Below are 27,381 nucleotides of genomic sequence, written 5' to 3'. Positions count from 1 at the left end.
GACTCCTTCAGGTAAAACTGAATATTAAATGGGAATGGCTTTTCCTTCATCTTTTTAATTCACTCATGTACAGTATATATACATATCACATAGTAGGAGTGATATGTACATATACTCTACATATCACTCCTACTTTTATGTACATGTATATCTTTGTGGCTCAAAGCTTTTTTTAAGTTGGAAAAAATGCCCCATATTGCATTATGCTAACACAATATTTTCGACAAAATATTCAGTCTTGCAGGATAGTGATCAGTAACTGGGGCTGGGTAAGATATTATCAGATATTAATATGTAGGCTTGTGCATCAGTCAACTTATATAATACTATAAAACCACTACTGACCCCGACTGGCTTAGCCTCCTTAGATTTCCTGTTTGTGTATGGGCACTTAGGTTCAGGTTCTAGTCTTCCCTCATTGTTGTGTTTCTTCAGTTAATCACAGTTGTGCTTGCTTGCATGATCAATCAGTCTTTCATATACAGATATACACATATACTTTAAGGAGTATAACATGTTAGTGTTTTAGTGAAAATGCAGTTCTGTGTTAATTTTAGCTAGTTTGACAGTTTTCTGTGTGTATGCAGTTAAACAGGATTACCTCAGTGTATGAAATTGAAGGTGAGCTCATCCAGATGGAACAGTGACTACTAAGAAGTGTGGGAAAGGTAGAAAACCACCTAGTATGAAGGACATACCTTCATGTTCGACAATTTCATGCACACACACAAACACATAGTGGCGTAAAGGGTGAAGTAAAAATTGTTACCTTGTTTCAGTTGGAATCATTTTGTGTTACTACCATATATCTCATTAGACAGACTTACTGAGAGAATGGCAAAATAGGCAAAGTTTCTGGGGAATGTTAATACAAGGTCTGTGACATGACACAAACTGTAGCCACCTGTATGAAGTTCCTTGCTTTCATTGAAATGACCTGTGGCTTTGACTGTAAGCCTTGTTGCTGCTGGGATCCAAGTTAAGGTCTGTCTAAAAATCAGCCCCTCTCGGTGGGATGGAGTGTCACACTGTCGGTAGTGTATACAATTAAACTCTACAGTATAATTTGTTGCCACGCATGCTGATAGATACCTTGTGTGTTGCTGAGGAATGTTATCTCATGTAACCATCCGTGCATATGGGTATGAGACAAATTAAATGGCATGTCTACTATGCTGTGAAGTAAGAAAAATAATTTTGTAAATTTAAAATGGTACTGGTTAAAAATGATCATTGCCTTCTTAGTGTGAATGGTAAATGTTTGTTTACTGTGTTGCAGGGGACCAACTTTGGACTTGACTCTTCACAGTACAAGTACCTACTAGACCCACTGCACCGCAATCGCTGCTTCTGCCGCTGTACATGGCAATATGGAAACCATCATCACTGACTGGCTTGTCTATCTCCTGAGAAGTGGTGCCTAAATATGAAATCTTCAGTGTTTTCTTCTTCAGTCCAGTGATTGTTTACAGGACCTTTTTGAGGAATATATTTCCATACTGTGAGGAATATTTCACAGATTTTCTTTCACCAATTTGGAGGAAACTGATGGCTGCTACAGTTCTACTGGATGCTTTGCAGTGCTTTGGTTTTAAAACGGATCATTAGCATCCACAACCCTCATTTGCTCCGGAGTTACCAATTTCCTTATACCTTACTTTTGTATGAATGTCAGTTTTGTGATTGTGTTTGTGTTTGCATCTGCATGGTATAAGTGAGAAAAAGGAAATAAGGAGTTTGTTTCACGAGCAAGAACTGGCCAAAAACAGAGAAAGCAACCAAGTGTAAAACGTGGGACAGTAGTCATGTTCGAGTGGAGGCAGCATTCGAGGATTGGATGTCGGCTACTTCAGAGTGCTATATGTGGGAGCAGAAGCATGGGATATGTAGGTCTAGAAGGTTCCTTAAAGGCTGGCTGGTGGGTATCCACTCTAATATGGCTGGGATTGCTGCTTCTGCAGGCATGTCCAGCTGTTGTGTTGGCTCAGAAACTTGATGAGAATGACCCAATAGTAACCACAGTCAATGGCAAGCTTCGTGGTATCAAGAAGGAGCTGAACAATGAGATCCTGGGTCCTGTCATACAATTTCTGGGCGTTCCATATGCCGCTCCACCTACTGGTGAACGCCGCTTCCAGCCACCTGAGCCAGCGGCACCATGGCCTGACATTCGCAATGCCACACACTTTGCCCCAGTGTGTCCCCAGAGCATCGTCGAGGGTCGTCTGCCAGATGTCATGCTGCCAGTGTGGTTTACCAACAGCATCGATGTGGTGTCTACCTACGTCCAGGACCAGAGCGAGGACTGCCTCTATCTTAACATCTATGTTCCCACTGAGGATGGTGAGTTGCCTGCAAGCCCAGGGTAGGATGGCTGAGTACAGAGGGAGGTGGGGCAGAGAGAATTAAACCCACAACCTTCTGATAGAGGGGAAAAAAGTGTTGTTGGGGTGTGTTGTTACTATGTGAGAGTGAATTTCTGTTTCTGTCCTTGTATGTCTGTCATTAGAAGGGAAAGCATGACCTTGTGCATGTTAAATGTGCATGATATTTCTTATACTACATGACTGTGCAAGAGTGACGTGTGAAAGAGAGAACAGTGTGCACACTTTTAATTTCACTCCACATCTGCCTCAAAATTTTTTTTCCACATTCATTCTTTCAGACTTTTTGAACAGATTTTCCTCTCAGCTCCTCTTTTTTCTCATTTCTTTATTTGCCCTGCAGTCCCCCTCCTCCCCCACTCTCATGTCTGCAGCTCATCATAGCGTATTGTGCTCATCCACAATGGCTACAGTTCATTAAACAAGACAGTTGTTGTCATGATCATCACCGATTGATTTGGCTGACTGGCTGAATGACTGGCTGGCTGGCCGACTGATAGAGTGAATACTGCTCTGATTGAGCTGGTATTATTCATTCTTTCCCCCTGTCTTTATTTCTCCCTTCCTTCCTCTCTAAGTCTTTTTCAGTCAATCAGCGCTGCGTGAGTGTTCATGTGTGCGTGTGCATGCCAGCTCCTGTGTGCACTGCGCGTCCAGGGGCTCCATGTTATTCTTTAGTTTTCTATTCATTTTACAGTCAAAAGAATATCCAAGGAATGTGCCAGGAAACCGGGCAAGAAAATATGTAGACAAGGAGGTATGTATGATCTGACTCCAACCTATACAATGCCACAGAAAGAAGAACATCCTGCAAACAGGAAGAAAAAAGAAGAGCTATATGTTACAGCGTGAGAGAGAGAGACTGAGCGAGAGAGACTGAGATGGAGAGAGAGAGATGTGAAATCAAGGTCTACAAATTATTCAAGTCTTGACTCTGCTGGTTTTTAGAATGCTGCAATTAGGAGACGGGGCCTTTTAAAACACTACCTGAAAGTGAATTTAGGGCCAATTTAAAAAACCTTAAGAAGAAAGTGGAGATGTCAGAAGCAGTATTCTCACTGAACACAGCTACTGCATTTCAGAAAGTATAAGTGCGCACATCAGGAAATACTTTTTTGTCATTTGTCAGGTCTTGTAAAGACGCTCTGATATACTCAAGGTAATAACAGCAACATACTTGCATCTAAAACCCTGAATAAGACAAGTAATTTGCAGACCTTGTGATGGTGGATTGATGTGAGGTGTGTTGCACCACATCCCCAGTACTCATGTGTGCTCGCGTTGGTCAGCAATAGTGGGGGATTTGATTGGCTGCCAGATCATAGGTCAGGAGGTGTGCAGTAATTATGGCTGATGTGTCGCAAGATAGCAGCATATTAGATCATACACACTGTCACAAACACACATACACACACTCACAATGATGTAGTTGTATGCAGTGTTAAATAAGATGAGCTCAGGCTGGACCTTGACTGTGTAATCTCCATTAAAAGAAAGCAGAGCTATGTTCTGGTTGGCTCTGGCTACTGTATCAAGCGCTGTTTCATCAAGATAATGTCCTCCACCTCCTCTCTGTCTTTCTCTTTTAGCCTCTCCCTTCTTGGCTGTGTGTGCACTTTTTTTCTGTATAGATATTTTTGAGTCAGAGTGAGTGACAGAGAGAGTAAGACAGAGAGAGCGAAAGTGAGAGAGGGGGAGAGATGTGCTGACAGCGTCCTTGATAAGTTCTGGGTGTTAATGTCATTGTCTTGGCAGCAGTCAGCATTATCGCTTTTTGTATATTTCCTTTTTTCGTACTAAATAGATACGTGCACATTATAAATTCACTGCTCTTCTTCACCTCTAACATGTTACACATACAAATACACTGAAAGGAAATGCACTGACAGATTACAGAATCTTATATGTTGTTCACACACCATAGAAAAATCATAATTCAGAAAACAAGATTTTGTGATTTGATAATAAAGGGACAATAGCTGTGAAACACAGTGTATTGCACAGAAAAGGAAAAGCAGAAATGTCCCTTAGTTACAGGAGAAGTTGCTTTCCTTGTGTTTGTTTCTGTGTCTGCAGTTTTGCAACCCAGTAACTATGCACAAAGTTGAAAATAACAATAATTATCTTTTGTGTTTATTGACCTAAAAAAGAGAAAAGTTTCTCAGAGCAGATGGTTCAAGGCTCTAATGACCGATAAAAGTGACATGAAGAATACAGATCCTAAGACAATACTCGATGGTCTAGAGAATTAAACTTTTTTTTAAATATATTTTTTGTTTTTTATATTAATAAAATTGATAAAAGTGAAATTTTAGCCTTACGTAAAAGGCACAGGTTGGAAGCAATTTTTTAGAGACTAAAAAGTGACATTTATCGACCAGAACTTAGTAGTCTTACATCCTAGAGACATCACTTCTGACTGGTAAATTAAGTGTAACTTTTAGAGACTGAAGTGCTCAACTTCATGTTTTAAAATTATATTATCTTTCAGAACAATACATTATCTAAAGCAGTAGGCCTCAATTCTGAAAATGTTAGTACATCAGTTGCTTTCTTGTTTTCCCAAATAACATTTTATGCAAAAAACCCCAAAACAAAACAAGAAAAAAACAATTTTGATAAGAGATGATGCCATGGATATCAGCTGATCCAAGCAATCCATCTAAGTAGATAGTCAGTATTCATGTAGTTCAATCACTGTGACATTGGAGGAAACTATCAGATAAAGAGACAGTAAAATTACTTGAATTCTAAGTGTAATCTGTAAGAAGTCATTATTCTGAGGATTTTCATTTTGTGCATAAACATGGAGGTAGGTGACCAACATCTAAATGGAGGGTCACTCCTTTTTCATCTTCTGCTACTGGCCTGCGATTTACATTTGACTTTTTATTAATTGTCAACCAAACACATCTTCCCCAACTATACCTTTTCTATAGTTTGTCATAAGAATGGGTTTCCCATAATGTTAACCATATTGAAATCTATTTGCAATTAAATTGAATGTAATGAGAATTTTCAAACCTAAGGCACTGAAGAAAAAAAATGGCTTTATAGTGTCATCCAATATTGACATTCTTATGTGGCAATAATTCTCTGTGCACGAATGTGCTGGGCAGTTGAGCCTGGGTTGAACACCAAATCGTGTCTTGCTACTGATGCTAGCCACGGACATCCAATTGAAGTCTGCACTTTTCAGATGAATATTTCTAGGCAGAAACGACTAAAACGTACCACACGTTTCATTTCTCAGGAATCATGCACATGTATTGGGGTGGTGTTCTTCAGTACATGTGCATGGCTTCTATATTCAGATATTACAATTAAAGTGTGCATTGTTGAGTTACTAGCCATGCTGTCCAGGCTGGGATATCAGTTTTACAGCATCAGATAATGTTTTCTGGTACATCATTAGAGTCTAATGTCAGTTCCACAGTGATGGTGGTGGTTTACTTTAGAGGCAAAAGCTATTTCAGTGGATACTTTTAGAACTTTAGTCATTATCAGTGACACAGTAGTGCAGTGTACTCAGTGGTGCGTGGGGTGAGTGGATAGATTATGGTGAGTGACTAGGTAATTTCATGGCTAGATGTGTGCAGCCACAGTGATGGATTTTATAACATGTTTGGATAGGAAGAAATACATTTTCAGGAAATGGGGTATTATTAATCAAATCAACTATAATGTCTTCATACAAGTGACATATTGACAGGCAATACACTACAACAATTTTGTGATAAAAAGCACAATTTAGCTCTCAAGTTTTTCCAAAGGAAAATGATGAGGTGCACCTGCAGAATTATAGTGAATATGTGAAACTTAGGATTTCATCTGCATAGGTGAAAATTTGGAGGGCAATCTTACAGTGTTCCCAAATGCTTCAGCATCCACTGATCAATAACTACACGGTTACTGACAGATCTGTAGATAATTTATGATGCACAAAACACATCGTGGAACATATATACTGTTTATTTTCGGTTTTAGTTCCGTAACAGTTTGTATAACACTCATACCTTCAGCTAACATGAAATTCTGATGTGCTTTTGTTAATGACTGTTCTGCACACCAAGCATGGAAGACTTCTTATTGGACAAAACAAAGAAAAACTGTATGACTGAGGTGATTAGAAGGAAAGCTAGCGATGGAAAGCAATGAAAATATATGACTGTGTTAAAGAAGAAGATATGGGGTAGACAAAAACAAAGTAAAAGCAGGACACACAGCCAAACAATAGAGCAGCGGTGAAAGTGAAGAAGGCAGAGTGTAATTGCTGTGGGATTCGCCTCTTTGTCCACATAAGAACTATTGTACTGTCCTGTGTCACGCAGGTTCAAAGAAATCTTCTGTGGTTAAAAGTAGTGCTTTTTGATGTCTCTGGGATGGAGTATGGCCATTAAGTTATCACATGCTGGGATAGTGGTTTCTGTGTTGAGATCAGAGGTAGCAGCTCTGTGGTTGGTCTTCGTTCTCTGTGCATGCATTCACAATTCATTTCTGAAAATGAAATAAATGAATATGAGTGGCTTGAAATTCAATTATGGAATTTCAGACTTGGGTTAAGTAAAACTCATCCTGATGCATGAGTCAGATGTATTTATGGCTATGGAGGGCCATGCCTTCATTACGTTTGGGGGAAATGCTCTTTTTGCTGCATAGAACACACTCAATACCAACTCTGGGGGGAAAAAACAAAAACCTTTTTTGATAAATAAGATAAATCTGTAGACTTTTTAATGATTTCCAAAAGAAGAAATGGAAAAACAACAACAAGGAAACAAAACAAAAAATAAATAAGATAATGCAGTTTGCAGTTTGAAGGAGACACTGCTGGACATTTTAATTTCATTTCTTATTGCCTGTTATATATTTTTACTACTCTTCACATATAAGGCCAGAGCTGACTCAACTGTGTGGGTTGTCAAAAGACATCATGACTACAAGCACAAGCCAATATGGAAGCAGATGAGATGTGGTGAAGGTAATATTATTTAACACAAATCTTTACATTTCAATCTATAAGAACAAATGTCTTAAACTCGCATGCTGACAATATTAGCACAGAACTGTGTCACAATACTGAAGGTGCTTTTTCTTTAACAGCATGTGGCGAGACTGTCACTTTGTTGCTGCTTCAGTGCCTTAAATGCATCTCATTGCATATGACACTTTAGCTATTACTGACAAAGTTCAGTAAAAGTTTTCCTGCCTGACCAAAGATTTGCTCAAAGAAAATGCATGGGGCTGTAAGCATTGAAAATTTGCATTGGCAGTTTTGAATCTGGACAATACTAATTTGTACAAGTTTAAGCTGTCTTGATGTTAAATGATCAACTTGCACTCTGAATAGAGCATTTTATTTAAAAGGTCTTAGCGCTTTGCTTACCATGTGAGAAAATAAACTAGCTGCATATGTTTTGTAATTCATAGGAAAGTAATAATATTTTATTACTAACAGCGATGGTACAGTATTGGCACCACTGCTAAGTGCTGTTAACTTTCTTCCACTTATTGTATTCAGGGTGGCAGGAGCTTATAACTGTCCTAGCATGAGACTTGTTTCACTCTGAACACATCACCGGTCTGTCACAGAGCTAACACAGACAGAAAAACAACCATTCACTCTCAGATTCACACCTACGATTAAGTTTAGAATCTTAGAATCTAAAAGAACCCCACACATGATGATGGGAGGAAGCCAAAGTACCCAGAGAAACCCGTCACAGACTTGGGGAGCACACGTGAACCCCACGCTAAAGGCCCCAGACTGGATGGAACCCAGCAATACGTTAGTTGGGGTTTAGATTCCAATTGTTATGATTGTGCCTTGTGATTTCTAGGTTGTTTGTGCTTGAGAACAGTGTTGAGGCTGAGCTAAAAATGAACCACCATTGTCGAACTCCTACTGCAAAAGTCATATCAAGCAAATGTTGAGCTACACTGTAAGTCATAGTTTAAGAAAGACAAGAAACCGATTAAGGATGAGGACGTGTATATTTTATCGTAATAAACTGTTTATGGATATTCTAAAAAATAAAACAAGATAACAGTATAAAGGCAACCAGACAGCTGGCTATCTTATACTGTAAACCTTATACTCTAAACAGCACAATACTGTTTTGTACAAGAGGATATTGCTGTTATCATTCCCAATAGGTAAACTGTAAAATTACATTTTTATGCTGCCAATGTAATTCAACAAGGTAATTTCTATGCACAGCATTCGGTCTTGGTCTAGAATCAGTGTCACTTGGGGTGGTGGGGTTGTCTCTGTTTTGTCTGCTTTTCTGATTCCCTTTTTCTTTCTTACATTGAATGTAAATTTAAACTGCAAACTTGACCTACTATCCCAGGACATGTACACACTGTTTAATATCTAAAAGTAGTTCTCAAAATATTTTAAACAAGTTGTATTATTCTAAAATTTCTTTCTGCTGTCATCACTCCAGAGGGGTTTAGAACAGAAGTCCTACTGTAGATACGAATTCCGTCAAGATTCAGTGAACTTCACACATTGTGAATGTTTGACTGTTTTTTCCCACAATTTCCCATTTCCCTCATTTCCTTCTTCTTCTCGTGTCTCTTTCCATCCATCTTGGTTTCCTTCTGTACAGGTTGGCTTTTCCCCTTGTGCCTGTCTCTGTCTCTATGCGTCTTGACCTTTTCACCCTTTACCATCTCACTTTCCTCATATGTCCTTTTCTCTTGCTTTTGTCTCTTATTTTTTTCCTGTTATTCCTTGGGCTTTGTCCTAGTTTTGTAGTTGTTGAGGGACAATCCTTTGGGAGGTGGCATGCACACATGCCTACAAAGACACACAAATGGGCAGGAATAGGCATGGCCCTGCTTGTGTTTGGGTTTCCCTTGAGGGCCTCTGTCACCTCCACTCACAGCTTAACTTTTCCACACTGGTATTTCTTCTTATGTTAGTGTGTTCTAGTCTGTGTGTGTGTCTGTATGTGTTTGTGTCTATACCACATACTCAGTATGTGGTGAGCTTGCCAATTCCAGCTCAGCCTAACCAAACTTTCAAATTACTGTGAGCTAAAAACAACAAAAATACTGAAAGAAAAAGACAATTATGTTAGATTATGACCAATTTCTTGTGAAGAGTTTAGAGTTTAACATAGTTGTACTAAAACCCCAAAAAAGGTGATTTAAAAGTTGGCTGGTGGGACAAACTTTTAAATTACCTAATAACAGTCGTAGTGTGGTCTACTTATTTTTTTTAGCGCTCCGTTCATAAAGGAAAGTCATAACCAGAGGACCTCAAGTGAAATACCCCCTGCTGTCTGCGTTTTTGTTGTGCAAAGACTCTTTCACTTGGATATACTTGGTCTACTCTGGTCACCAGCTAAGAACCTGCACTCCAGACTAACTTGTTATTGCCAAATGAGCCGCCTTGTGCAGGAAACAGCAAAGGGAACCTTACAAAACCAAACTAAACAAACTGAACTACATCAACAATCACATCATCCCTAAATATTTTATTTTCTTGGAACCAGGAAAGCTCTAATTTAGTACGTTTTATCAAACTTGCATAGTAATATTTCTCTGTAACAAAATGTAGTGTATTTTTAATTTGAAACTTTAGTTCAGGTTGATTTTCCTGTATGGAAAAACAACTTGTTTTAGGGTTTTTTGGTATTTGTTGTTTTGTTTTGTTTTTCAGCACTTCCAGGTAGAACTGTTAGGAGTGTTGCTTTTTATCAGTTGTTCCTGTACAAGTCAGTGATTTAGTTTTCACACTGGCAACATTATATTCTCTTTTCTAGTCAAGTCAATTCATTTATATAGCACATTTAAGCACAACAGACATTGATGAAAATGCTTCACAGCACTTTGATTGATGGATGCAACAATATTTTGAAATTGATCCTGTGCTTCAAAGAAGGCTAGTGCAATTGATTGGCCGAAATATTATCACGCCTCCATGTGCCTGTCAAGAGTGTAGCAACAGCGTTTTGAACCAGCTGCAATTGTGATATTAGTGTTTTGCTCAGTCCGATATATAATTCATTGCAGTAATTCCTTTGTGTGGGATTATTGCTATGGGTGTGGCAAACACCATGATCGTTCACATGAGGTTTAAGATATGATGACATGGGCTCAAGATCTGAGGGGGTCATGGAAAGTGAAATTGTCTGTCATTGATTGGGATGAAACTCTAACATGGTGGTTTTATTTTCATTAACTTTCAGAAATTTTTTTAGTCAAGTTTCAACCTTAGCTAAACAACAAATTAATACATATGTAGAGGACTTGGTGCCTGGTTTAAAAGGCAGATATGTCTATTTTTTTATTTTATGTTTTTATTGTTTTTTTTTAAGAATATAGAGTGAAAAAAGGACTGGACCCTTGAAGTATACTACAGGCTAATGGGAAGAGTGGGAAGAATGGGAAGAATGTTAGAAGAGTGAGTGCCAATACTTGTATTGCCACTTTGTCTTGTGCACATGACAATACAAGTATCTAAGTACAGGGCTGTAGACTAATTTTTCAACTGCATCGCTTAACACCGCAGTTTTACATGTGCACATTTTTTGGGGGGGAAATTGCAGTCCATACAGACAATATTCATTTCTAAATTATTAACTAACAATCCTTCTGCTTAAAGTGCTTTGGCAATATTGTAGAAAATGTTAAACTTAATCATCATCTTGGCCTCCTCTGACGACCTGTTTGCTTTGCATGCTGCTGAAAGGCAGTGGGGAGAGGGGACACTTGCAGTGCATTTATTGCAACATATAATGTGTTTTCTGGATACACTGTGCTTTTTCAGTGTTCAGAGGTTGATGGCACTGTGTCAGAGCACTGGCTATGAATTTCATACGGATCAAGCCTTAACTTAACAAAAAAGTTATTAATAGTTCTTTTCATCTTTTCTTATTACCCACAGCTACATCCACTTCTGTCAGGCCTAGGCTGCTCACTAGGGCTGGGTATCATCACTGATTTCTATAATCCATTCAATTCCGGTTTCTCAAAGTCCTGATTCAATTCAATTTAGCCTCAGACAGTCAGAAATATTCTAATTCTGATCATTTATCACTACTGATACATGTGAGACTTCATCAGAATTGTGAACATCACAGCAGATGCCTTTGTGTCAAAGTAACTGAGAATAAAACACAGAAAAACATGGAGATTTTTCTGACCTGACTTTTTATAGCAGATAACCTTAAAAATATTCTGCAATTTTAAAAAAGTTTTAATTTCTTCAGTATTGAACAGCAGAAATTAGTCTTTCTTGTCCAAGGTCATTTAAGTAAAAAAAAAAAAGAAAGACAGCAGCCGACGGCGCTGTAAACAACGGTAGACTGGTGGGTAATAAGCGAATGAATAATGCAGAAAACAGAGATTTGAAACTGTTCTTGAAGTACAGAGAGAGAGAGAGAGAGAGAGAATGTGCTGTGCATGAACTGTGATTTTTATCATGGTGGAAGCAAAACAGCAAAAGTCAGAGGGAATTCATGATGACATTTATCAAATGTAAAGCGTAGTTTGCTGCTTCTTTTGCTGCTGGCTCGGTGAATTTTGGTTGGAGAGAGACAAAACCTGCAGCTCAGAATCTAGCGCAAAAAGAAGTAAACACAGCGCAGACGGTGGGCTCGGTGAGCTCCGACAGAGAACCGGTTCCCAGTAGTCCAATTCCTTTAAATCGTTAGTCTCCCTGCCTAGCGATCCCACTTATCGGTTCTTCTACTGTCACTACGATCAGCTGATTTTAGTTTGTGTGCTGGAGAAGGAAAATACTGGTGCAGCGTAGATATGGACATTACTTTTATTTTTATAAAGAGCATGATGGTAAAATGGAGACTGCTCTAGGACAGAAACGACTGCATTATGTTGCTAACATTAAAGGTGGGCAGATCGATCGAAATATCGATGGAATCAAGCAATGTTCCCTCTAATTTTTCATGTGTCTGAGCGAATGCACAAACTCCCTGAGCAGTCCCTTGGACCACTGTGAGCAACAGCAGAGGTGTGCACTGTGGTCACACCAGCATCGAATCCATCCAAGTTACATGGTTTATTAAAATAATTAAATCACAGCATTTACATTTATGTTAGACTACTTTTAATTAAGTGCTTTAGCCCACTTACAATGAAAATTTTAAAAAATCTTGTTCATGACCTGCGTAGGATGTTAACACTATTGGAAGTAAAAATAACTTGAACTCCAATTTTGAAAACACAACTTTCTTTTTTCTTCATCTTCCTTTTTTTTTTTTTTTTTAATAAAGCTCTGACTTGTATTATGAGTATGAGTCTGTGGTCTGAGAGAGAGTCCTATAACTCTCTGTCTACAAAATACAGTATATAATGGCCAATGTTGGGCAATTAATTATTTAGTTACTTCTACAAAAACATAACTGAGTTTTGCAGCCAAAGCATTTTTTAAAATAAACATTTCAAACTATTTACAGAACAATCAGCTGTTCTGCATCAAACTTGATGCCACACAAATTATTTGTGCCACTCCAAAAAATAATTTCTGTCCACTATGAGATAAAGGAGAACAACAGCCTGATACCTGCAGGCCTGACAACAGGAGATGTATCACTCCTGTAACACCTGTAACATTCAGCAGTCACCTCATTGTTCTGACACACACAACAAAACTATTGACTACACCAGCGGTCTCCAACCTTTTTTGCGCCACGGACCGGTTTATGCCCGACAATATTTTCACAGACCGGCCTTTAAGGTGTCGCGGATAAATACAACAAAATAAAACTAGTACTGGTACCGAAAAAATAAGATTTATTCATAACACACGTGAAAAGACCCAGGAAAACCGAGTTAACGATAAAAACGATCATTTTCTGATTGGTCGACATGGTACATTTTTCGACCAATAGGAAAGGGTTTTTCTGGTTTTGTTTTTTCTCTCAGACAGACAGTGCTTTCGAGCGTTTTCCTTATAAAACCCTGTTTTTACCGTTTCTTCCCGCAGTAAATATAAACAATGATAGTATTCAGAAAGAAAACCAAACATTGCATATATTTTATCATAACTCTGGTTTTACGTGGCCTATCAACACAATTTAAAAACTGGTATAAAGTCCACAATTTTTCTGTCAGTTGTTCCGTCTGTCCTGCTCACATCTCCAACGGTTGTACACATTGTCATTAACGTGGCTTCACTCCACATCAGCCACGCCGCTTTGCTAGCTAAAGCACCGGTGTCAGCACATAAGACATACGACATTGATTAGCTGCGTATATACGAATGTGAATCACATTATTGACTGCTACCGTATGGGATAAGTTGGCATCGTTCTAATCCCATATGAGAGCAGCCAGTCACTTACTGACTAACACTGCAAAACAGAATTGTTAAAGTATTCATTTTAATTCCAATTCAGGTTAGGTTTTTTTTTTCTGTACGCAACGCAGGTTTTCTGTGCACAGAGACCGTGCCAGCAGTGCGCAATTGCGCACCGAGCAGCTTAGAGGGAACATTGGAATCAATACCCTACACTACTTTCCCCCAATTAGCTGCCTGAATAACTTAAAATTATTGAGGGAAAGTGTGAATGTTGAATGTTTTTGTTGAAATGTCCAGGCAAGTAAATACATGTTAAATAACAAGATATATGTATTCAAATAGCGTAAATTAACACACAACTTCAGGTTTGTTTTATATATGAGAATTCTTCATAATTAAACAAGTTGTCTGATGGCCGTTATCATTACGAAGCTGTACCGGTAATTTGAAATACAATAACAAATTAAATGTACAAAGTATCGGTATCGGATCAGTATCGTCGATACCAACCTGAATTTTAATTGGTATCAGATCGGAAAGGAAATCAGTGGTATCGCAAATCACTAGCTTATGCATTGGTCCCCAAACTTTTTTTGCTGGGCGCCCCTTTGTTTTACAAGAAAAATGTTCTCACGCCCCCCCCCCCCCCCCCCCTCACGTGCGCGCACACACGCACACAAACACATCCAACCACACATATTTTGCTCAATTGCAGTTTATTTCACACCTCAAATATTTAGTAAACAATTAAGTAATTACAAGTAATCTGCAATAAATTACAGGTAGTAAGAAAATAAACTACTAACTCTTTTAGGCTAGGGTCCGCACCTACCCGGGTATTTTTGAAAACGCAGCTGTGTCGTCCACACGTAAACGGCGTTTCGAATCACCGAAAACGAAGATTTTTTAAAACTCATTTTTTGCGTTTACGTGTGGACGAGGAATACAGAGTTCGTCAAGTAACGTCAGGTATGTGCCTTTTTTCACATCACGCTGTGCGCCACGTTATTGTTTACATGATGTCATGAATCGCTGTGTGGCAGGCAGGAGTTGGACCCAAGATGCAGGCACTCAGACTCGAGGGATGAACTCAAAAAACTCAGCTTTATTTGCTGACAGGGGAAAAGCATACAAAACTAAACTAAACTGGGAAAATATAAACTCACACTTTGCAGAGAGGCACACGAGGAAACACACAGCTTGAGGGACAACGTGACACTGACTCAGAGAAACACAGGGTTTAAATACACTGGGAAGTAACGAAGGGAATGAGACACAGGAGAGCACAACTGGGAGAAATCAGGACTGACGAGACAAGGAAGCAAAGCAGGACCGAGGAGACACAGAAACATGAAGGGCAAGGGATCAAAACTAGAAACCATAGAATAACTCACAAGTACAATAATACAAAAATCACAAAGAACTAAACACGCTGGGTCAGGAGACCCAGGACCCTGACACATGAGACGAATTGCAGAATAGCAGATAGTCAGATTAACAGTATTTTGTCTCTATCTTCAGGTTTTACACGTTTATATATACACACAGTTACTGCCCCTCCATTTAGAAAGGCAGAGGCTCACTGTGTGATTATTTTACATGTAGTTGTTTTTTTTCCTGTGTAATAATATTCAACATTGCTATCAATACATTTTTCAAAAAATGTCTCTCTGTGCAAAATGGGTTTAAAAACATAAACAGCTGTAGGATACTGTTTGTCCGTGATTTAGACAGGGGGAACAAATTCTGGCAGGATGAGCCTGATATTATTTGTATCCCGCTGTAACTTTACTGTATAAAGAGCTAACATCTCCAAAATGTCAGGAGTAGTTAGTCATTACAACAAGTGTTTGTGAAGTAAAAATCACGAATGTGGGATACTGTTTGTCTGTGATTTGAACAGCCCAGCGCGTGCTCCCCAGGAAGGGAAAATCAATTATGCAGGGAGACCTACCTCGGCACTTGTGCAGGTGAAACCAAAGAGAAGATATGCTTCACCATATTTTCTAGTCTTTGGCTTAGAATGAAGTTGGTTTGGAAACATATTCAGCTATGCTTGATCTCCTGCCTTGCGTTTGTGTGGGCGCCCGTGCTAGCAGCATCTAAGCGTTGTTGTTTTTTTGGTTTTTCCCACCCCCTTTTCATACCGCCCCCCCCCCCCCCCCCCCCTGCAATGGCTCTGTGCCTGTCTTTCTCTTGGGTGTAATTAAGTAGCGAACCCCATGACTTTGACTTTTTCAGACATTTTTAAAACCCGTCAGAAAACGCATTTTTACTCTTTAGCTTTTGATTGTGACTGACTTTTGTTTTATTCTTTGTGTGTGTTTGTTCGACTTTTTACTTCTTTACTATGTACAGCACTTTGGTCAACCTGTATTGTTTTTAAATGTGCTTATAAATAATACATTTAAAAAATTACATTGAAATCGACTAAAATTGATTGAATTCAATTCAAATTGATTAAGAAAGTAATATGTGCAGTAATTACTTTTTTGAGTAATGTTTCCAGCAACGATCACAAAAAAGGGGAAATACCTCCAACATCCACAAACATTTGATCACACAGCATGTAATTAATTGCTTGAATGTCATGCCATTGATATGCTGCTTAGAGATGGCTGTGACATGCTCAGTGGATCCAATGAGAATCGATAAGGGAATCAAATCAATTAGTATATCGATAATGGAATTGGAATGGCTCAATTCTTATCAATTCTCATCACTATCAATAATACATTAAAGTCTTAAAAGAGCAGATTCTGTGCTTTGATGGAATTTAAAGCCCAAAACCTCATCATTACATCATTATGTAAGAAATGCATTTGCTGAAAAAATTATTTCTCTAATACTTAAAACAGAAAGAGAAGGGTAGAGATTGGTTTAAAATTTGGCTAGGCTGACACTATCGCTGAGACTAAACAAACATTTATAAATGTTAAAATTGATGGGCCAGTAAATGAAAAACTTGTTTAAACAGACGAAAGGGAATAATGGCAGAACTACAAATAGTTGGCTTTAACCTGTCAACCATATTAGTTAGTGCGGAAAGTGAAATCAGCTTAAAGTAATTAAATACAGCAGTGAAGGTAGAAGAACTAACTGGATCATTATTGTACAATTCAGCATTAGTTCTCAGAAGTGAGATTTTATGAATGAAAATTTTAGAAACCTGTGACACAGTGTGGCAGACATGCTTGGAAAGATAGAGGTAGTGGGGTTAAGGACAGAACTGATTGTACTGAAGAGGATTCTTAGTCTACAGGAGTGAGAAGAAATCACATTGGAAAAGTGTTTGTTTCTTAGGGCCTTGACAGCCTCTTGATAGAGAATGTCATAAAATTTCATAAGACACTTGCGATTTTCTTTCCACTTCCTTTTGTTTTCCTGCATTGCTGTCTGAATGCCGAAGTAGACAGATTTAGCCAAGTTTGATATTTCAATTTAGGGAGGTATGAGCTCAAAGAAACAACATAATTAAGGACAGTAGTGCAAATATTGTTAGAAGAATTTAAGAAATCTTCTGTATGTACATAAGATAGTGGAGATGGAGCTTGTGTTCCTTACCTCAGGAACACTGATTTAAAAAAATGATGAGGCACATAGTCAGGAAAAGCAATAGAACCAAATCAAGTGTGTGGCCCAGCTCATGGGTAGTACCAACTGGTCAATGTTAAAAGACTCAATCGGCTCAAAATAACCCCCAAAATTATATAATAACTTTAATAAGAATTAAAATCAATAAGAACTAAAATGCTGTCACATTTAACACAATTTCATTTAAAAATTCAGAAAATTCTTGGATAATTAAACAGTTATAAACAGCTGCAGTTCAAACTAAAGAGAGTTTTGAACTGTAACAGAGAACAATGTTGCCATGTATTCCTTCCACTGGGTGCCAGTCAAATATATTCTTACAAACTGAAGCCGGTTAACTGGGGAGAATTAATAAATACACATTTATTGGGCAAACATTTAGAAAAAGCACGGGACTCACCAGTTAGCCAGGTCTTGGTCACACATACTGAGAGGAAAAAAAGGTGATTTAATATAAAGATTGGGTGATCCAGCATTGCTCTAGCATCTTGCATTTGCTCCTTATTAAGATGAAGACCATCTCTTTTAAAGAGGTAATAGCAATTCTGGAACAGGTTGAAATTGTCAGTTGTCAATTTTGTGCAGTCTGCAAGTTAACTGAAGTCAGGTGTAGAGACTGAGGGGCCTATTAAAGCATTTGTAACCACCTCTATTATCTTCAAAAACTGTGATAGTTTTCATTTAGAAGTCATCAATAGTAATTTAATAGAAGGCCATTTTGTAAACTACATATGCCAGGATGACTTACTGAATAATGACACACAACAAGCTGTTTTCCAAATAGATTAGAGTAAAACAAATGATTAAGCAAAGCAAAGAAATAAATGTAGATTATTTGATGGGACAAACAAAGAGAGAAACTTGAGTCCAAAGGAGAGTCTAGTATGATGTGGTTAATAATAGAGACTGAAAATTGGCAGAATATGTTTGCACTGGTGGGAACAGAAAGCTCAACCAGATATTTTGCCAGAAATTTTAATGTGCCAACGTTTTTGATTTAGTCGCTCTGAAAGCTGATAACAGTAGGGATCTCGTTTACTCAGCTTTCTACTCCCAAGCAACATTCAGTATTTTAAAGTTTTGCCCCAAGACTTGATGGTTGTATAAATAGCAACAGAACTGACTTTAAATCATATATCAAAGCTCTTGGAAATTGGAGACATCAGGTTCTTAACTATATGTAACTAAGTGAAAACAAATATCAGTCCTTTTAGTATCCAAGATGAAGAAAACAAATCTCGCAACTTCAACTGGTTGTATCTACATGCTTTTCTCTGCCTAACTGTACAATTTACCTTGGAAACTGAGTAGTGTACATTCTGTAAGTGCTGAATGTGTTACAATAAAAAATGGCTGTTCTGTGACTTCTGCTATATTCACATGCAAAATGACCACTGATTGAAAAAGTTTGAAGCCACATAAAGCCAAAGTTGAAATAGTGCTTACATTATTTTCCTTTGCACACAGAAACAAGTTTATTTTACATAACCAAAAACCAGTGGTGTTTCATCAGCTAACCCTAACCCAGCAAAATAGGCATTACCAAAGTAAAGCTTCTCTCAGACAGTGCTGTCTCAGGCTACGTCCACACGTACCCGGGTATTTTTGAAAACGCAGATTTTTCTATGCGTCTGCACCTTTGGTCCACACATAAACTGCGTTTTCAGTCACTGAAAACGGAGGTTTCGGAGGAAACGCCTGCCAGGGTGGATAATTTTGAAAACTCAGTTTTTGCATTTACGTGTGGATGAGAAAAACGGAGAAAACGCAGCGTCAAGAGTGTGCACATTTTTTGACGTCACACTGTGCGCCACGTTATTGTTTCGGTGAAATGAATTTCTACAATACTGTTACTGTTGTACTCTCTGCAGTGTTTAAATGCTTACATATACACACACAGTTACTGTCCCTCCACACATACACATTTCTACACGGTTAGGAATATATTGCCACCTGTTGCTTTGGCATGTTCCTAGCAGCGTTTTCCTTCATTTCTGCCTTTACGTGTGGACGGGATTATTTTTTTAAAACAAAAACGGAAAATCTCAGTTTTCAAAAATACCCGTGTGCGTGTGGATGTAGCCTTAGAGCTCCTGGCCTGTTAATTAATATGCATCCCTCCTTTACGTTACTGCCACCTTGTGGTTGCTGTTGGCTATTGTTGCGCTTCTTTCGGTTTTATAAGGGACTGTAGCAGTCTCTATTTTGACGGTTGAGCTGAGGAAGTTGATAGACCAGCAGCTTTTTCGGGTCATTTATACGCACGGACTCTTTTAGGATATTAATGAGGAAATCTGTGATGATGATGGAGAGAAGCTCTGATTATGTCTGCTTTAATATAGTTGACCAGGTGCAGGCTCAGCAGCACTTTCGGATGAGCATCTATGGGAATGTCTAAATGTAACCCTCAACGCTTTTAATTCAGCTGATTTTTAAAATTATTATTAAAATATATTATATTATATACTACAATCAAGATGTAGGCCTGTGTTCATGAGCTCATTTTAAAAGGTATGTGGTCCTCACAAGACAACTATTGCAAACATTGGTTATGGAATAAGATGCTAGACATTAAACAGAATATAAAGTATTTAAAATGAGCTTAGTCTTAAACCTATGTTGCAGTAATATGAATCCATCTAACACTGATGCAGAATGGAGACATATGCTTTGGGTTATTGTTGTCTTTGAAGGCAAAGTAACAACCCAGACCTAGTTTTTCTGTTGCCTGCTAGAGGTTTTCTCTCAAAATCTTCACATATCCATCCTTCTGCATGAGTTCCTCCACCTTGATGAGATTCTTAATTCCAGACATACTGAAGCATCCCTGTAACATAATACTCCCACTCCCCATAATACTCTCCCCACTGTGTTTCACTCTGGGACAGTGTACTTGGGTTGTATGCCTCTCCCTTCTTTCTCCAACATAAGCAGCGTGTCTTTGGTCAAAGAGGTCTAGTTTTGTGTCATCTGACCAAAGCATTCACTTCTGGTATACATTTTTTTGTAATTTGCAATCTATTTAAGAATAGTCACAAAAAACAAGAAAATTCCTGTTACAGGTTTCTGTTAAATACTACAATGCGTACTCACAAGGAACCAACTCTGTGTAGTGTCACATCTAGTTGCTACCAAATGTCTATTCAGAACCAGGAACAACCCTGGCTGTGTACAAGAAAAGCTGCAAATTGTAGCACATTGTCAGAAATTTTGAAATATAGTGCTTGCCTTTAATTTGTTATGGCCTAATTGACCACAAATACAGCAATAGAGGCATATATGGCTAGATTCAGCTGCTCTCTTATTCACAAGTGGTTACCACAGTGGAAATCTCTGCATCTTTGATTTGGCAGATTTTTATGCTGGATGCCCTTCCTGACACAACCGCAAAGGGATTTGTGTCTCCTCCAAGGATCAAATCAGGGATCGTTCTCTTGTTAAGCAAATGTGTAAACCACTACACTGGGGGCACTATACTAAAATGCTTTTCTCTTGTTATTATGCTTAGTTTTTGTTTCTTTTTGTGGGGGTTTTTTATTGGAGCACTGAAGGAACATACTTTCACCGTTACAGTACTTTGTTAGTTTCTTTATCAGTGCAGGGATTCATGCAAATAAAGCAAGACAGAGAGAGATAGAAGGCGACTTCCCAAAAAAGCTATTTGCTAGTATATTAATCTTAACAATGTATTGTTAGTGATGATGAGGTACATTAACCTTTCTTGTTTTGGAGCATAACAGGTAAATCATATAACTACAATCTACATCTGCCTTTCTTTCTTTAAGATCTCTAAGATTTTATTTCCAGAAATGTAAAGTTTTTAGGGTTTTTAAACTAAAAATCCAGTTTTATTTGTGTCCAAAAATATACATTAACTAATGTATGTGTGGTGTAAAAAGATAAGTATTCCAAAAACAACCTAGATATGAAGTAGATCAAAGATACTGTACACTTCAATGACAATGTTTTTACATGCTAATAAAATGGATTAATTTGTTAATACATAAAAGTCAATTTATCTCAATCTATGCCTAATCTTTATGTCAGACATTCGACATAGTGCACCTCTCTTTATTCTATTTTATTTTATTCGTTCATGTGTATTGGAAAAGTTATAAGCTTTATAAAAGCTCTGGGTTATCAGCCAGAGATGGAGGAAAGTTTCAGTACAATACATCTGATATGAATTTGTACAACATTCCTCAAAATTAAAGGAATTTATTCCCAATTTTACAGTCACTATGGTGACCATATTTGTTGAATAGGACCACTGCTGTCTGAATACCCAGCACTAGTTTATAGCTCAGTGAGGTAAATGTCAAAGAAAAAGGAGAGACTGACCTTGAGTGCTTGTATAAACTGGTTTCCAAGCTTTTGTTTTTCTAAATAGCTGCACATACGCATCAGCATCCACCCACCTAAACTCAAACCTGCACACGTACATGCAAGCCACTCTGCTCAAGGTGACAGCATTGATAGCTGCTCATACATATTCATGACACTTGCATTACAATAAATAAATAAGCTGCTTATGTTTTTCCCCTTTCCTGAATATTAAGTAAAGGACATTTGAACCTTCAGCACATTGCCAGCGTGAGCCATTGTAGTGGCACAAAGACGCACGGATACAAATGCCATAACATTACCTCCTTTTTACGATTCATCAAAAAAACGGGAAGAAAAGAAAAGAAAATCAATCTTTTTTTTCATTCCCTCTTGTCTTTATTGCTTCGTTACTACAGTTGTAGCGAGGACACATTTTGCCTCATGCATATTTCAGACACAGCACATTGTGAACAACAAAAGTAGACACACTGTGGTGAGAAGTAACAGCTTTTTCCATAGTTTCTATTTCACTTCTAGTCATTATTTATGAGGGCCCTTTCCAAAACAGCCGTACAACTATGTAATGCATGAAGCTATTTGCTTCAATGATGATGGAGAGGCTGCTGTAAACTAAATATGGGCAATGATGTTAGCCATTGCACACACATGGCAAGAGAATGGAAACGACTGACTGAATTATAACAACATTTCTCTTGCACCACATTCTTGTTCCAGTGATTAGAATTGTATGGTAAGTGGTATGTGTCTGGTCGCTGAGGCGGATATGTACTTAAAAACAGACAAACAAACAGAAAAACTCTGAAAAACGATAATTTTAAAAGAGGAAATACAGAAAAGGTTTACATGACAGAAGTGAATAAATTGCTGTTAATGCTTCAAAAGTATTAAAAGAATTAAAGCAAGACAGTATAACCACAATTGACTTGTGGCCACAAATAGCCATTAAAGGTCCATGTCATCATTTTTGAAGTAATAAAATTCAATATAATAAAAAAGTCAATTCTTCTTGCTGAGAGATATTTATTTAGCTGAGTACTATGTATGCTAATGGTTTAGTCTTTGGGGTATATCGAGTTCATATAGAAGGGATTCGTGCTCTTCTGGAGCACTGAAGTGCACTTAATATTGATAGCATATCTTAAATAGCTGCAGATGTTGTCATGTCTCACATGGTCACAAAAGTTAAAAAGGTAATTGGTTAGACGGGCTGTGAACTTACTCAAGAGTAACTCAAGGAATGAGTACGCTGCATCAAATATAGACCCGCATGTATATTAGTGCAGTCAAGGAGAAATAAATCCATGAAGTATGTATGTTATAAAATTATTTTAGGTAGCCATTCACAACTTGGATGAATTATTAACAAGCTATTGTCAGAGGTGCCTCCCAGAGGCAGCCTTTAAGAAGTAAAGATGGAGGAAGCATTCATTTCTTTCAGTGTTTTTATTTTACCTTTCACTTTAACACAGGAGTTAAAATGTCATTTCAGTTTTACTTTTCTTTACTTCTACCAAGACCTGAAAAATCCTAGCTAAGATTCATGTTCATATTTATCCTACAACAAATAACTATTCCAGTAATTAGTTTATTTATGGAAACAGTAAGCCACCTCATGTTGGTGTGGTATGCTGTGTTACTCCTGTGTTGCATGTGATCAAGCATCCCCCTCCAACAAGCTCTAGTGCAAGGGACTAGGAAATCTGCTCTTAGGGACTGCCAAGTCTCTTTAATTATGCTGTGATGTTAAATTGGGTAAGAAGGAATAGAGCAGGTTGCATGCTGTAATGCTGGCCCCATGCCCAGCTTCATTCTACTCATAGATACATACAGAGTTCTACTACTTTCCAGTCCTTTACAGAGCTTGTTGGCACAAGGAAGTCATCTAAACCTCACGGTTTTGAGAAAGAAAGATGTCACAAAGTTTGCTGTATTGCCACACTATATCCCCTCTAATGGCTTCTGCTCAAACACAGAACTACTGAAATTACATTTGCATTCATTCACATGTAGTAGTGTTTTATTTTGTTGTTTTTTTTCCCTGTTCACGTTTATACTGTGTGAGTGTGTGCATTTGGAAAGGTAATGGATAAAGTAATGCTCGAGCAGATGGTGCTCAAAACAGAAGCAATGGTGTCACTTTAGCTTATGAGACAAAGTTGGTGTGGTAGGGCCAGTGGATTGGATTGGATTAAGAAACACAAAATAACAGTGCACAGTTAGTTTAGTGGGAAAGTTCACTGTTAATACGGTTTTTACATAGTCTTCATGGATGGTATAGAAGTTCTTAATATAAAAGCTGTGATGTGTACAGTAAAGCAGCCTTTTATAGAAAAAAACTGAGTATACACAAATAAGCTGTAATGCTGTCAAAATGTCCTTCATTAGTGTCACTGCAATATAAATAAGTCTTTTGAGAATAGATTAGCTTTGCTGGAGGAGGCTCAGCAGCATCCACTCTGTGTAATCACACAGCCTGTCACATCTCACACTGTCTGATTATCTTGATTTTTCATTTTAGGACTTTAAAATATTTTATTTCAAAATGTGTGGATCGCTATCATATCCTCCTGGAGTCTCTTTCCTCCACTTTCTGTTTGCTATTTACTCACACTTAAGCTGATGAAAAGTCATTAGCTCTACCGCAATTACTACCTAGTGCCTAATCTGTAATATTTATGTGCTGCACTAGCAAATACAGAAGAATGACAGAACACTTTATTGCTACAATGAGACATAATTAGATGTAATTTGCTTTTGCACAACTATATAAATCACTTAAAGGTGTGCAGTCATATCCACTCCAAAGCTGTTTTGCAGTGGACCAGCCTTGCCATTAATTGATTCTTCTCTTTCTGTCTCTCTGTCTTTATAAAAGGAGAAAATGGAAAACATTCAAGAAAACTAACAGTCTTCCCAAGACTTCTGGAACAATTTCCTTTGGACAGATGAGACTATGAGATGAGTGGAGATGTTTGGCAATAGTACACAGTGCCACATTTGGCAAAAACCACACACAGTATATTGGCACAAACACCTCATATCAACTGTCAAACATGGTGGTGGAGCAGTGATTCAGGCTTATTTTGCAACCACAGGACCTGGGTACCCTGCAGCCATTTCTGCTGCTAAAGTTAGTTATACAAGCTATTTAATTAGGAGGTGTACTTAATTTTTCACACACCGCTTCTGCATTTTGGCATCATCAAAGAAATAATGGCAGAAAGGCCAAATGTGTGTGTGTTTTTTCTTGTATTACTATATCCTGATATATATACAGTAAAAGCCTGTAATTTGTGTACTTTGTTTTCATGACTGTACAGCAACCTTTACATGGCTAGAAAGTTTGAGACGGCAAGAAAATTAATCCCTGGCTGCATTTCAGAAAGACTTAGTAAAAAATAAGCATCTTATGGAGAACCACAGACTGTTTTTAAAAAATCCCTGGCTGTGGGTGGAGGTCAGTTCAGTAGAGTGAAATTTAGTTGCTTGATCCTTCAGGTTGTGTTCAACATTCTTATCTTTAATCCAAAAAATACTTAATATTGCAATTATGCCTTCCTTTGCGTTACAGGATCTAAGAAAAACTTGGTACTGTTTTACTGGCTGTGAAAAGTGCTGATGTTCTCTTTACTGTAGCTTATTGCACTCATATTGCATCACAGCATAACATGAAGCCACTTTGTAAATAGGGAAAATAGGCACATATATTGTACTAATTATATACATAAAAACTGCTGTATGTCTGTAATTTTCTTTCTCTAAGCTTTAGAAACACTATTAATGTTTGTGCTTGCAGTGCTCTCTAGAGCTTAGTTTCATTATTCCTTGTTGAAGCTTCTTTACAAAATATGAGAGCAAAGCAAAATAAATCATATTATTTATTTTCCATACCATTAGAAAATTACTCCAAAGTGTTAGCTTTGATCATTGACATAATAAATATCTTATAATCTGTAGAACAAATAATTCTGAATAGCAGTGATATGCAAAATAGCTAGAAATGACCCCAGGTTTATCAGTGGGCAACACTGGGCCCATGTTAGAGTGGTACATTTAAAAAACAAACAAATAAAAAGCAACAAAAAAGCAAAAGTCCTTTAAACATTCTTTTGTTTGTTTACAAATCGCGTCTGCCATTGCAATTTTTGTCACTTTCATAAATCGACCTCCGTGCTGTGTACAACAGCTTTACAGATGGAATGGCCATACAAAGCCATGACAAGTAAAATTACTTGTCACAGCTGGTGCACTGTTTTGTTCAGGACTGAATCATGTCAACAAGCGCAGCATAGATTGCCACAACACTTTGGACTGATGTCCATGTATTTCTTGTGGGCTTCCTGTGATTTCTTTAATGCTCCTCTAACTCATCCAGGGCAGATAATTACACGTCCAGATACATGCAGGAATAATGTTACAATCAGCTGTAATTGTGAGCAAGTTAGCTTGGTGATATTAATCCGGTTGTTAAGTGATGACGTGACGAATCCTACTTCCAGGCCTAAAGTAGTCTGCGTTTAATATGGCTTTTGTGTTGTTAACATGTTTAATGTTTTGTATTTTCTTCTATTTAATCTCAAAAGGCTCCTAAAACAGTCAGTGATCACTTTTGACCTCCCTCGGCTTTTATTACCGCTAATCATTTATTTAAGCTCAGTTTTTAAAACCTTAGGATGTAACTACAGCTTAGCCCATGCAGCAGTATATGAATGACTAACTTCGTATTGTGGATGGATTATCTCAGTTGTTCTCCTGGCTGAAGTTTGGTCCTTTTACAGCATCCTGACATGTGATTACATTTGTTCCTGACCACCGAGAACACTCACGTTAACTTTTATCGAGTGGAAAAAAAGTTAGCTTGTTTATATCATGCTAACATAGCTGTGTCGCTAGCGGTCACGTAGCACATCATTATATACCAGCTAGCCAAACTTCAGTAACCCTAAATACACCACTGCTGTTTAGTTTTCTGTCTTCATTTATGTTGGAAGTGATAACAGAGCTGAACGTTTTAATTTGTTTCCAAAACTCCGCAGTCAGGACATGCTATATTGTATTTAGATAGAAGCTAGCGAGCTAACTTCCTGCTAACTTCTAACTCCGTTAAATGTCATAAATTCCATTTTCATGGATGCCTGGATGTTAAACTCAATTGTTACAGCTGGTAGAGCAGAACGCTGATCATTTTATTAAAGATGAAAGACTTTAGACAGTTTTTCAACTCTCAGTAATGCCATAGTGATCGTTTGATATATGGACCTGCAGCGGAGTTTAGGCCCAGACACAGCTAGTGACGTCAGACTTAACGACCGGATATTAGTTTTATGCCACCAGTGTCCAGCATCACAGAGCCACTAGCACAGCTTTAGACTTTCTGTCTTACTAAAAAATTCTATGAGAAAATTGAGAGTATTGAAGGCATGAGTTTTCTCCAAGCATGACATCCCGGTGCAGTTCAGACCTAGCAACACGCTCAGACAAAAACTGGTTCACCCGAAAGACAAAACGCCAAAACACAGGCTTAACAATGTGGTGTATGCTGTACAGTGCAGCGAGGAATGCCCAGACCTCTACATTGGAGAGACCAAACAGCCACTTCACAAGCGCATGGCACAACACAGAAGAGCCACCTCCACAGGACAAGACTCAGCTGTCCATCTGCATCTTAAGGATAAAGGACACTCTTTCGAGGATGCCAATGTTCACATTTTGGACAGAGAGGACAGATGGTTTGAAAGAGGAGTGAAAGAAGCCATCTATGTCCACTGTGAGCGACCATCT

The 27,381-nt window shown here is 38.0% G+C and overlaps 1 protein-coding gene across 5 annotated transcripts in view; it reads left to right on the top strand.

Moving 5' to 3' along the window:
- Positions 1–27,381, top strand: part of nlgn1 (neuroligin 1) — a 290,054-nt gene that overhangs the window by 25,083 nt on the left and 237,590 nt on the right. For 3 of the 5 annotated variants that reach the window (XM_085150602.1, XM_085150604.1, XM_085150601.1), the window contains 2 exons: positions 1,280–2,343; positions 3,082–3,141. In XM_085150602.1, the coding sequence (XP_085006728.1) occupies positions 1,806–2,343; positions 3,082–3,141 (598 nt within the window). In that variant the 5' untranslated portion in view covers positions 1,280–1,805. The remainder of the gene's footprint in view (positions 1–1,279; positions 2,344–3,081; positions 3,142–27,381) is intronic. The other 2 variants (XM_085150605.1, XM_085150603.1) reach the window with 1 other exon arrangement.

Source organism: Neolamprologus multifasciatus, chromosome 23 (assembly GCF_963576455.1).
Source record: "Neolamprologus multifasciatus chromosome 23, fNeoMul1.2, whole genome shotgun sequence".
NCBI lineage: Eukaryota > Metazoa > Chordata > Actinopteri > Cichliformes > Cichlidae > Neolamprologus > Neolamprologus multifasciatus.
This window is presented reverse-complemented; position numbering and strand designations above follow the sequence as displayed.